The 13,220-nt window shown below is 40.0% G+C and overlaps 1 protein-coding gene across 5 annotated transcripts in view; it reads left to right on the top strand.

Moving 5' to 3' along the window:
* flncb (filamin C, gamma b (actin binding protein 280)) overlaps positions 1–12,877 on the top strand; it is a 207,407-nt gene extending 194,530 nt beyond the window's left edge. For all 5 annotated transcript variants that reach the window (XM_060903335.1, XM_060903334.1, XM_060903337.1 and 2 more), the window contains 6 exons: positions 1,757–1,872; positions 2,181–2,313; positions 2,441–2,617; positions 7,999–8,217; positions 10,658–10,864; positions 11,823–12,877. In XM_060903335.1, the coding sequence (XP_060759318.1) occupies positions 1,757–1,872; positions 2,181–2,313; positions 2,441–2,617; positions 7,999–8,217; positions 10,658–10,864; positions 11,823–12,010 (1,040 nt within the window). In that variant the 3' untranslated portion in view covers positions 12,011–12,877. The remainder of the gene's footprint in view (positions 1–1,756; positions 1,873–2,180; positions 2,314–2,440; positions 2,618–7,998; positions 8,218–10,657; positions 10,865–11,822) is intronic.
* Positions 12,878–13,220: the final 343 nt, after the last annotated feature.

The following is a 13,220-nucleotide window of genomic DNA, read 5'->3' as shown; positions in this document are numbered from 1 at the left end:
TGAAGTCTCAGCCAGGTGTCAGCACCGCCATTTTGAAAACTGTTTTCCAAACGAAGTATTGCACAAAAACAAGTTTAAATGACGATTACCGCCTACTTTTTTCAAACTTTCCTGATTGCTATCAAAACAAACAAAACTTCCGGCTTGATTACATCAGCATTCGAAAGAGGGTGCGTGCATCTTTTGGTAACTCCTGTATCCAAAATTACTCCTTACTCACTATATAGTGAGGATGCTATTTTGTAGTGCTGTCCGAAACCTTAGTGAGGATTATTTACACCCTATATAGTGCACTCAAAGTATCCCACAATACATCACGAAAAGAAGTGTACAACAATGGTCACTAACTCAAGCAATATATCCCATCATGCATTGTGGTCACGCTGAAAGAAATCAAATTAAAAGTCTCAAATTTGATTTAATAAAAGGCAGCGGCAAAGAAGAAAGTATTCAGACTTGATTTAAAAGAACTGAAAGATGCAGGTACTTTGTATTGATTAATGTGGGAAATACGCTCAGTATTTATTATTTTGAAAACCCACCAGCCGACTGATCTCATACGTTTTAATTGTGCGACAGTAATGACGTAAATACCAGCGCGCCGGACTAGTGTCCGAAAGCGTTTTTTCATTTTACTAATCCGCTCACTATATAGTAATTCCTCATATAGGGAGTAGGGAGTAGTGAACGAGTGAGCGATTTCGGACACAGGGAACGTTGGCAGATGTTGGTCACTTTTGGCCCTTTTCCACTACCCTTTTTCAGCTCACTTCAGCTCGCTTCAGCTCACTTCAGCCCGACACGGCTTGCGTTTCGACTATCTAAGAACAGCACGACTCAGCTCGCTTCAGCCCTGCTTAGCCCCCAAAACTCGCACGGTTTTGGAGTAGGGCTGAAGCGAGCCAAACCGAGCTGAGTGAGGCTGGGGGCGTGAGGAGACACTCCCCTGTGCACTGATTGGTGAGGAGGAGTGTCCTCACATGCCCACACACGCCCCGCGAGCACGCTGGGATCTGTAAACACCGTAAACCCGGAAGAAGAATAATTACGAATTACGAGAATTATGAAGCCTTATGCGCCTTGCCTCATCTATACGCTCTTGCCAGTATCTGTTGGCGTTGTCGGTGACAACAAGCCACAGCACCAAGACCAGCAACACTAACGACTCCATGTCCTCCATGTTTATTGTTTACTCTCCGGGTCGTGAGACTACCGCTTAAAAGGTCACTGATGTCACTGTTTGCGCCGCCTAACGACATCACCTGACGTCCACCCACTTTCGCTAACTCCACCCAATGTGTCCACCCACTTCCAGCCAGCACAGTTCAGCGCGATTGTAGTCGAAATGCAACGCCAACAGCCCCGCTCAGCTCGACTCAGCCCAACTCAGCACCGCACGGCTCAGCCCAACTCAGCCACGTTGGTAGTGGAAAAGCGGCAATTGATTTCCGCTGTACGTTTTACTTCCGTCCTACGATGTCTCGCACAGGTCTCAATGAATCTCGTTTACGGCCATTGCTTTGACATATGGGCTGATATATTACAGAGCATATTTCAAACACTCAGAACTTGCTATAGCAGCGACAAAATACCTTTCAAAAATGCATTCCTGTATTTAATAAAATGAGAAATAGAATTTTAATAATAAAAAATTTGCCTTCAGTTCTCCTTTAACATCTTTCTATGATTGATAGCGCCATAGTGATCCAGTATGTTAATGAAGCTGTTGAAGACACTGTATTTTGGTGATCGACAGGTGACTATGAGGTGTCAATCAAATTCAATGATGAGCACATCCCCGATAGTCCATTCATCGTTCCCATAGCAACGCTGTCCGACGACGCCCGCAGACTTACTGTTACTAGCCTGCAGGTGTGTTTCTCTCGTCCTCTTTTTCTCTCACTCTCTCTGGAACACAGGACTCGTGAATTGCACAAACCAAGCCAAGAAGCCTTTATTTGGTTGGTATCTGACCACCTGTGCCATCCATGTAGCCACTTCTCTTATAACAGTAACAGCTAAAAGGAATAAAAACAAAAACACTGGCTTTATCTTTCTCTTTACTGTAATGGAGACATGGCACTAACAAACCCATGTGTGTCTGCAATTTATAAATCGGTCCCATTCAAAAAGTGATGATAAATACAGCAATAAAATGTATTTACACTTTACCTTCACAGGAAACGGGTCTGAAAGTGAACCAGGAAGCTTCTTTTGCAGTGCAGCTGAACGGAGCAAGGGGTATGATTGACGCCAAGGTTCACACACCCTCTGGTGCAGTGGAGGAGTGCTACATCACAGAGCTAGACAATGGTGAGCACTCCCATGCACACACCACACATATCCATTTACAAGACACATTAGAATAGCTATTTATTGTACAGTCGTTTGTCTTCAGAGAGCATTCTGTTTCCGAACATGTTATGTCTCCTGTCTGTAGACAAGCATGCGATTCGCTTCATCCCACATGAGAATGGTGTCCACTCCATCGATGTACGCTTTAATGGGAGCCACATTCCTGGCAGTCCCTTTAAGATCCGTGTGGGAGAACCAGGTCAAGTCGGAGACCCGGGTATGGTGTCTGCTTTCGGCCCAGGCCTGGAGGGAGGAACCACAGGTAACTGACCTCACTCACTTATAAACAAACACACATTCAACCTCAGATCAAATGTATCAGGAGCAGTGTGTCAAAATACAGTGATGTGAGTGCAAAAGTTTGTGTACCCCCAGGAAAACAATAAATAAAGAATAGAAAGTGTATGTTATACTAGAGCAAGTCAGTCAGTGTTTGACTTCGCAGATGTAATAAAGGGGAATAAAATCCGTCTCAGAAACTGGTCTCTCATTTGGGACATTATGGTCAAAAAATACATTTTCTAATTTTACTATTTTTTTTTTGCATTTACTTAACACTCAATGTTGCTTTTGTCATGTTTAATAAGAATAAAGATAGTATCTTGCTTTATCTGGCCTCCACTGTGGAAATTTTTTTTGATTACAATTCAAATGCTTTTGTAAAATTGCAGCATGAAGAATTAAAGCCCCTGCTTCACAGATGAGTGAAAATATTGAATAAATTTCCTCTTTTTGATTGCTTGGGTTAAAAATGCCAAGTTATGATGACTGAATTGATTATTCACTTAAATATGAATGATATGATACATTTTGGGTATTTGATATGGCGAAATAGGACACAATGGAAAAATCAAGAACACACCGGAAAGATGAGAATAACGGCGGTGGTAAAAGAACAGCGACTGTACCGGCTGAAGGTCGCGCGGGTCTCTGCTGCGGCGCGCGAGGAACGGGACATCACTACCGCACCTGATGGAGTGCGAGGCAGGGGCGGGGCAAAACGACTGGCTGTAGATTCTATCAAAAGTTCGATCTAAATTGACCATGGTTGCAAAATATTGGCCAAAAATATGCAAACACTATGAAATATGAAAGTGAGATGAAAAAGAAACATTCTATTGCCTTATACTGCAAGACTAAAACAAAATAAAACTGTCAAAACTCACCTTTTCAGTGATAACGTCCGAACAGATCACCCGCGTAACAGAAAGACCGCAAATGGAAGCACGATCAACTTCTAACTGTTGGAGTGGAAAATTCCATTCTACACATGCAAATTATTAATGTGTGTCCTTCCCCGCACACAAATAACACGCTACGGTAAAAAATAGACCGCTACTCATTTTATAGCTCAGAAATTCATACAAGACCAGCTACCATCATAACATATTCTGTAAGAAACATATTCTATACCTAACTTTCAGCTTTCGTTTTAAAAAACAAAATCGCAGATTTATAACTAAATGTTTATACGGCATAGTGATTTTAAGTTACTACTTTTGGTGAGGTAGTGACCTTGACCTTGAGGCTTTCCGTTTAGATCAAAACACACGATCGTATTGGTTTTGGGTTTGCGGAAAATGGAGTTACAACGGTGATCAAATATTTTGGATGATGTTTATTACGGTTATGATTATTCTGTGAGCGCACCAATCCTTAGGTGGATAAAGTTACAACTTAAAATACAATTAGTGATAACTGTAGACTTTTCAGTGGACTACAGTCTTTTTAAGGGAATGCGATGTAGTCAACTATTTATCATGTCCCAGATCAAGCCGCCATTTTTCCATAAATTTGCAGAATTTTTGCCAAATTCTGAATAGAGTATTCACATCAAAGATTTAGTTTTATCTGTATTATTTCTTTCATCATTTTATTTCATATTAAAACCAACATCACCATTCAAAACCGTATAGTTTATTGACTGTGAGTCTATTTACTGGGGTACCCCCACAGTACCCAGTTTCTGAGACAGATAGTCTCCCTTTGTTTACAGCGCAATGATTTTGAATTCTCAATTCTGATTTGTCAGAAGGTGTTTATCACAGGTTTATCTTAATGCGCTCGTTCTAATATGTTAAGGCTTCTATTGTAGCATCTGATTGACTAAGACTTGAATGGAGGATTAAAAAAAGTGAAAAATGTGAAATCGTTGTTAGTATAAATGAGGTGATTATAGAAAATCGTGTGCTGATTGGTTGAGAAATTCAGACTATTTCTCGATAATCACCTCAAGCGACTCAGCAAAATGGCTGCCAATCACTTTGTCACCGTAAGTGAGGAAGAATTACAAATGATGAAAGAAAATGCTGTTCCTAAAAGCACTAAAGATGCTACGAAGTTTGGTCTAAAACTATTCGAAGGTAAGGTGGAATTGTGGTTTATTTTATCGATTTCAAAACAAAGTATTTTATGTGAGTCAGCGTAGATAACTGACACAAGTCTGAGCGCATCTTTATTACATTTGCATGCTGCTTTTGAAGTTTGAAATAAATTTTTTCATACAATTTATTTTTTTTAAATAATTAACAATTTTCCACGAAATTGAGTCGTACATGAGCTGATAGGCGATGAGGCGCGTAGCACCAAGTCAGCTATAAGCCATGTACGACGAGATTGAGTGGAATAACTGTTTTATTCTATCCACATTCACTGGATTTTGAGAAACAGAGCATTTTTATTTAAATTTTTTGCAAATTCAATAAATAAAAACTTTATACAAAACATCTGACAAAATCATTTCCACTTAGAATGTAAACAATCTGGCGAAATGACAGAAGCAATTTGTGAAAAATGCTGTAATAATAATTCTTGAAAAATAAACAAAAGATACGTTCTTACCATCAAATACTTTTATTCCATATTTTGTCGCTTTTTTATTTTATTTTTTGGGGTTTTGTTCTCGAGTAGAGTTTTTATTTCGTGCTTGGTTGGTTCAGCAACACGCTCTGCCATTTTGTTTTTCTCTGGTCACGGTATATCAGCTGATAGCCTAGCAGTAGAGTAGCCACTCTATCAGAGCACACGACTGCTCATATCCAGTGAATGTGGATAGAATAATCACCTTTGTATTTATACTATAACAGTTATCTGCCTCAGGCTCAATGAATATCGGTGAATAATAACCTAGACTTCGTCTAGGTTATTATTCACCGATATTCACTTCACCTTCGGTGAATAATTGTTAAATCTGTCGAAGCTTTCTGTGAGGAGGTGGTTATGTAGCATTTATAAAAAGATTCTCCAGTGTCAGTGTTTTGTAACAGTTAATTGGTTTTTGACCACAGGAAAGACAGAGAACACTTAGAACTTTGTCTGAAACATTGTAAGCTGCATTTCTTTATCTTATTAACTTCAGTAGAGTGAAAAATAGCAGAATGGCGAGGGAACAACTGGTTATTACTGTTTATAAGTTATAGTAAGTGGTAACAGGAACTCATTTATTTCATGGACGTTCCAGAACATTACATGTAACTATGAACTGATAAAAATTATGATGTGTTGTTCTCCAGGAAATCAAAGATTGCAATCATTTCAGGATGTATGGTTTTTGGAAAATATTCAACTTCAGGGTGGTACAACCCCGATTCCAAAAAAGTTGGGACAAAGTACAAATTGTAAATAAAAACGGAATGCAATGATGTGGAAGTTTCAAAATTCCATATTTTATTCAGAATAGAACATAGATGACATATCAAATGTTTAAACTGAGAAAATGTACCATTTAAAGAAAAAAATTAGGTGATTTTAAATTTCATGACAACAACACATCTAAAAAAATTTGGGACAAGGCCATGTTTACCACTGTGAGACATCCCCTTTTCTCTTTACAACAGTCTGTAAACGTCTGGGGACTGAGGAGACAAGTTGCTCAAGTTTAGGGATAGAAATGTTTAACCCATTCTTGTCTAATGTAGGATTCTAGTTGCTCAACTGTCTTAGGTCTTTTTTGTCGTATCTTCCGTTTTATGATGCGCCAAATGTTTTCTATGGGTGAAAGATCTGGACTGCAGGCTGGCCAGTTCAGTACCTGGACCCTTCTTCTACGCAGCCATGATGCTGTAATTGATGCAGTATGTGGTTTGGCATTGTCATGTTGGAAAATGCAAGGTCTTCCCTGAAAGAGACGTCGTCTGGATGGGAGCATATGTTGCTCTAGAATCTGGATATACCTTTCAGCATTGATGGTGTCTTTCCAGATGTGTAAGCTGCCCATGCCACATGCACTAATGCAACCCCATACCATCAGAGATGCAGGCTTCTGAACTGAGCGCTGATAACAACTTGGGTCGTCCTTCTCCTCTTTAGTCCGAATGACACGGCGTCCCTGATTTCCATAAAGAACTTCAAATTTTGATTCGTCTGACCACAGAACAGTTTTCCACTTTGCCACAGTCCATTTTAAATGAGCCTTGGCCCAGAGAAGATGTCTGCGCTTCTGGATCGTGTTTAGATACGGCTTCTTCTTTGAACTATAGAGTTTTAGCTGGCAACGGCGGATGGCACGGTGAATTGTGTTCACAGATAATGTTCTCTGGAAACATTCCTGAGCCCATTTTGTGATTTCCAATACAGAAGCATGCCTGTATGTGATGCAGTGCCGTCTAAGGGCCCGAAGATCACGGGCACCCAGTATGGTTTTCTGGCCTTGACTCTTACGCACAGAAATTCTTCCAGATTCTCTGAATCTTTTGATGATATTATGCACTGTAGATGACGATATGTTCAAACTCTTTGCAATTTTACACTGTCGAACTCCTTTCTGATATTGCTCCACTATTTGTCGGCGCAGAATTAGGGGGATTGGTGATCCTCTTCCCGTCTTTACTTCTGAGAGCCGCTGCCACTCCAAGATGCTCTTTTTATACCCAGTCATGTTAATGACCTATTGCCAATTGACCTAATGAGTTGCAATTTGGTCCTCCAGCTGTTCCTTTTTTTGTACCTTTAACTTTTCCAGCCTCTTATTGCCCCTGTCCCAACTTTTTTGAGATGTGTTGCTGTCATGAAATTTCAAATGAGCCAATATTTGGCATGAAATTTCAAAATGTCTCACTTTTGACATTTGATATGTTGTCTATGTTCTACTGTGAATACAATATCAGTTTTTGAGATTTGTAAATTATTGCATTGCGTTTTTATTTACAATTTGTACTTTGTCCCAACTTTTTTGGAATCGGGGTTGTAAAATAACTGTGCTAATTAGTTCTTTTTAGGTTAGACTCTCTCTGTATTTCCTATTCCCTACGCACCAGTTGCACCATTATTCCCTATTCCCTATGCACCAGTTGCACCATTCCTTTGTTTGTTTGGTTGGTTGTTTTGTGTATACGCTTTTATCTGTTTTGTACTATGAAAGCTAAGTGGAACCGGAGTCAAATTCCTCGTGTGTGTTCACATACCTGGCAATAAAAGTGTTTCTGATTCTAATGTTGTAATGAACTATACTACATGCTCTGGAATAGTCTCCATATTGGGAGTTATAATGTGTCGGACATATTGGCTAATTTTTAATGTGAACCTGTTTTGCTGTACAGTGAAATAAAAAAAAAGAGTAGTGTGGGTTAGTGGGATGCTGGGATATATGACCTCTGTTGTTAAATATTGAACAAGTTTCATGCCTTCTCTTTCCATCTCTCAAAGGTGTGCCCTCTGAATTCATCGTAAATACAGTCAATGCTGGAACTGGCGCTCTCTCTGTCACCATCGACGGACCCTCCAAGGTGAAGATGGACTGCCAAGAGTGCCCCGAGGGTTACAAGGTCACGTACACACCCATGGCCCCAGGCAGCTACCTCATCTCCATCAAATATGGAGGACCACAGCATATCGTCGGCAGTCCGTTCAAAGCTAAAGTCTCTGGTGAGACGCTGTGTTTGTTGCACAACACTGAGCTATTCTAAAACTCATCTGCTCTATGTTTAGTGTAAGAAAGGAAATGAGAGGGGGTTTGGATAGCTGTATGGGATGTGGCACACAGATGCCTCCTGAATCGGAAAGTGCTGTTGGTGCTTGTGGTCTTGCCACTTAGTATGTTCGTCTAGTCACAGTGCAGTGCTACACAGTTGGAGGTTTCTGCAAAAAGCTTGAACGTGTGAGTGAGTGTGAGAGAGAAAGAAGAGGAAAAAGAAGAAGAATTTGCTCATGAGTTGGTGGAGAATGTGGCAAAATTTAACTAACTTAAAAATATGCATAAAAATTTAGTGCTAATTTTTTTCTAGCATTTAAAAAAAGCTGTGAAAGATTAAACAATATTATTTGTCTTTTTAAAAATTTACCACAGAAATGGAGCGCAAACGAAAACAGAAATGTATAACATTCACAACGAAACATTTCACCATCCTTGTAGCTTGTTCTTCCTCTGTAACTTGATACCTACGAATTTGTGAGTGAAGGCCACTGATGTACAGTACACAATACAATAGTTAGCTAAAGGTTATCTATCTAGCTTGTAATGGCTTTAACTAGCCCATAGCGTACACTAAGGTGGTGTTTACATTAGACCGTATCCGTATCGTTTTCGTTGCAGATGCACTGTCCGTGCACATTAAAACGCTGGAAAACGACTCCACAGGCGGAACAGTTTGAATCCGCCAGGGCCCACGTATTCAACCCAGTACATATCTGATCCGGTGCTGTGTAAACATTGAGGAACAAGGATACGCAGTGCTGAGCTCTAGCTGACGTCGTCATTGGACAACGTCACTGTGACATCCACCTTCCTGATTCGCTGGCGTTGGTCATGCCACGTTGGTCATGTGAATGAGCAATACAGGAAGTGTGTTGAGGAAGTCATTAAGTGAATGAGCAATACAGGAAGTGTGTTGAGGAAGTCATTAAGTGAATGAGCAATACAGGAAGTGTGTTGGTTACCGTAGCACTAAATAGTCTTGTTGTAATCGCAAAAAACGGCCGTTCTGCGAGGTGAAGAGTGTACCGAACACTGTTAGATCCTTCTAGCATAAACACGAAGGCCATACACGGTGTAAAAAAGGCGCCATTGTAGTACCAGTACCGCCGATAACAGACTGGCATACTTCATTTTTTACAATGACATCCTTCCACTTGCAAGTGGTGAGTGACTTGCGCATGCCCGATATGCACTGGGATCATGTGACGTGCCGTCTAATTAGTCATGTGATTAGCGTATCCGTGTATTGGCGTTGCTGTGTGCACGGGGAACGGTTTTGTTGCGGGCACAGAAATTTTGTGTGTGTACGCGAATCGTTTTAAAAACGTTAATCTGATGATCCGCTGATTCGAAATAATGTAAACAGGGCCTAAATCATATCTGGCTTGCTAGCAACCTTGACTACTGGTTTACACAGTATAACAGCCTGATGTAAGGCGTGAAGCTGAGTAACGATGTGTTACTTAACAGTTAGCTTCATACAGAACACCGGTTTACTCAATATACGCTACTAGTTTACCTCAGGTTAGCTTGCTATTGACATTAGCAGACTGATGGTCGATACTTTGCTAGTAAAGCTGATTAATTTTCTTGTCAGTAGTAGCTAGTTAACTTACCTAATCACAAGACGCTAGCTAGTTTTAGTCTATATAGATAGCTGTGTCACGTAATTAAAACCAAGCACTGGTTAGCTGACTGATTATTATGCTAACCTTTAGATAGCTTAGCTGGCTAACATTTGTGCAGCGCAGTGAGGTAGCTGGCTAGCTTCGCTTATACAAGTGTATGTGCATTACTGTGAGTTATTTTATCACAATATCTTGCAGGTGATTATAGGAAATTGTGTGTAGATTAGTTGAGAAATAAAGACTATTTGTCGATAATCACCTCGAGCGACTCAGCAAAATGGCTGCTAATCGCTTTGTCCCCATAAGTGAGGAAGAATTACAAATTATGAAAGAAAATGCTGTTCCTAAAAGCACTAAAGATGCTACGAAGAAGTTTGGTCTAAAACTATTCAAAGATGAGGTGGGATTGTGATTTATTTTATCGATTTCAAAATAAAGGGTTTGATATGAGTCAGCGTAGATAAGTGACAAGCTACGTCTTTATTACATTTGCTTGCCGCTTTTGAAGATCGAAATAAATTATTTTTCATATGACTTTTTAAATTTTTAAAATACTCACCCATGTGTTTATACTAAAACAATTATCCACCTGAGGCTCAGTGAATATCGGTGAATAATAACCGAAACGAAGCCCAGGTTATTATTCACCGATATTCACTTTGCCTTCAGCGAATAATTGTTAAATATTGCCATATACACAAGCTCAGTCCTATGTAGTATTATTTTACCTAAAAAGAATTATGCAAAAATTCTCTGTGTGCAGGTCCACGTCTGTCTGGAGGACACAGTCTCCACGAAACTTCATCTGTGCTCGTGGAAACAGTGACCAAGTCAGCCACCATGGCTGGATCTTTTTCCTCCTTGCCCAAATTTTCATCCGATGCCAGCAAAGTGGTTTCACGAGGGTCCGGTCTCTCTAAAGCCTTCATCGGCCAGAAGAACACCTTCACAGTAGACTGTAGTAAAGCCGGTGAGATGACCAACACTCTCCTCACAGAAACCAGTAGAGAAAATCAGTTTTTATATAATTGTCATATACAGTTTGTGTAGCGGCGGCACGGTGGTGTAGTGGTTAGCGCTGTCGCCTCACAGCAAGAAGGTCCGGGTTCGAGCCCCGGGGCCGGCGAGGGCCTTTCTGTGCGGAGTTTGCATGTTCTCCCCGTGTCCGCGTGGGTTTCCTCCGGGTGCTCCGGTTTCCCCCACAGTCCAAAGACATGCAGGTTAGGTTAACTGGTGACTCTAAATTGAGCGTAGGTGTGAATGTGAGTGTGAATGGTTGTCTGTGTCTATGTGTCAGCCCTGTGATGACCTGGCAACTTGTCCAGGGTGTACCCCGCCTTTCGCCCGTAGTCAGCTGGGATAGGCTCCAGCTTGCCTGCGACCCTGTAGAAGAATAAAGCGGCTAGAGATAATGAGATGAGATGAGTTTGTGTAGCTTTTAGAACTGCACTCTAACAGTTGAGTGCAAAAGTTAGTGCACCCCCAAGGAATGGTCAAATTGTAATCAACTGACTAGGCTAAAAAAATAGTGTTAGGATTAGATTAGATTAGGTGTATTAAGGTAAAATTACATGCAAGTAGGACAATATACTAATGTACAATTGAACTAAATACATGAAACTAAACCAAGGATAGCACAACAAAGTGTGAAACATTTATTTCCATTGTGGTCTGAAGAAAAGTTTCAGGGTGGCGCGATGCTGACTGTTTAAAAAGGGAATTAAGTGTATTATTAATACTAAATTTGTACAAATGGTAATAATAATAATAATAATAGTCATAATAACGGCACTAAAAAAAATTGCTGGCTAAACATGGATAGAAAAAGCAAGATACAATCGTATTTATAATGCACCCAAGAGTAGCACCATGTAGTTGAGCACCACATCTGTATAATTTTATTAATAAATATGATTTTAATTCTGCAGGGACAAACATGCTGATGGTGGGTGTGCATGGGCCCAAGACTCCGTGTGAAGAAGTCTACGTCAAGCACATGGGCAACAGGATGTACAATGTCACATACACAGTCAAGGAGAAAGGAGACTACATCCTTATCGTCAAATGGGGTGATGAGATGGTACCTGGTAGCCCCTTTCACGTCACAGTGCCTTAATAAGGACCGACCCCACCCCTCTCTCTAATTTCAGAGACTTGGCTGTCTGTCCGGGAAGAAAGACAGCACTCGCCGACAGTTTCAATATAATATCACAAATTTCTATCTAACTGTTTGACAAGCAATCAAGATCACATCATATAACATTACATCACATCACATCACAGTATTGCTTAGTTTCCGTACCAATCATGCTCCATGTTTGCATACTATCCACCTGCTGTTTTTATAAGATCATTCATTCACTAGTGTTATTTCTGTGGCTCTTTTTTCCTGCTAATAGTATTTTTTTGTACTTTCTATTTTTGTGACGCTAGACAATGTATGAAAAGTGAGTGAATGTCAAAACAGCCAAATAGATTGATATGATCTTTTAAAAAAATTGATATGCTTAGACATCAACTATCCGAAAATGACTGAAGCCACTTCAATTTTTATTTATTTAGCTCACTTTCTCGGTTTCCTTGACAACAACTCATTTTATTTTTGGGAGAAGGAACTAAAAGGTCCCAATTTTAAGGCTTTAGTCCCTGCTGATAAGTCATAAGTTGAGAAGGGCTGACGAGAAGCATGTCTCAGGCTTAAACTCTGATTTTTCCTGCTGTGCCTACTGACAGCATTGCATGATCTGGCGAGAGAGACTTTTGTACCACATATCATGGGAATGTTTGAAAACCCATATAAGTTGAAGCAGAGCAGTATTAAAGAGTGCCATTTTATAGTGATTTTATATTGATATTGCATGGAAACAACGTACACTGTTGTTTGTTGATTCTGTGCAGGCATATTAAAGTTTTATTTGCTATTTTGCCTTTCAAAAAAATGTGCACTGGTTTTATATTATTAAATTGCACCAGTTTTCAATCATCTGAAGCTTTTGTTTTGAAATAAAATGCCCTCAAGGCCAAAATTCAACTTGATCTGCACTGCAAGTGTTTGCAATGACATAATATAGTACCTTGCATAAGTTATACTGCCTAGAACTTTTACCCATGTTGTCTTATTATAACTGAAATGGGCATGAATGAGACGATATGAAGACATTAGGGAACATACGTAAACAAACAGCATCATGAAGAACAAGGAACTATCAAAACACTCTGGGACAAAATTCTGGAAAACTATAAGCCAGGGTTTGGTTTGAAAAAAAGCAAAAGAATATGGCACAACAACATTCTGTCGAGGGGAGCTCATCCAACAAAAGTGAGTG

Source organism: Neoarius graeffei, chromosome 21 (assembly GCF_027579695.1).
Source record: "Neoarius graeffei isolate fNeoGra1 chromosome 21, fNeoGra1.pri, whole genome shotgun sequence".
NCBI lineage: Eukaryota > Metazoa > Chordata > Actinopteri > Siluriformes > Ariidae > Neoarius > Neoarius graeffei.
Note: the sequence above shows the minus strand (reverse complement) of the source record. Positions and strands in the feature narration are given on the sequence as shown.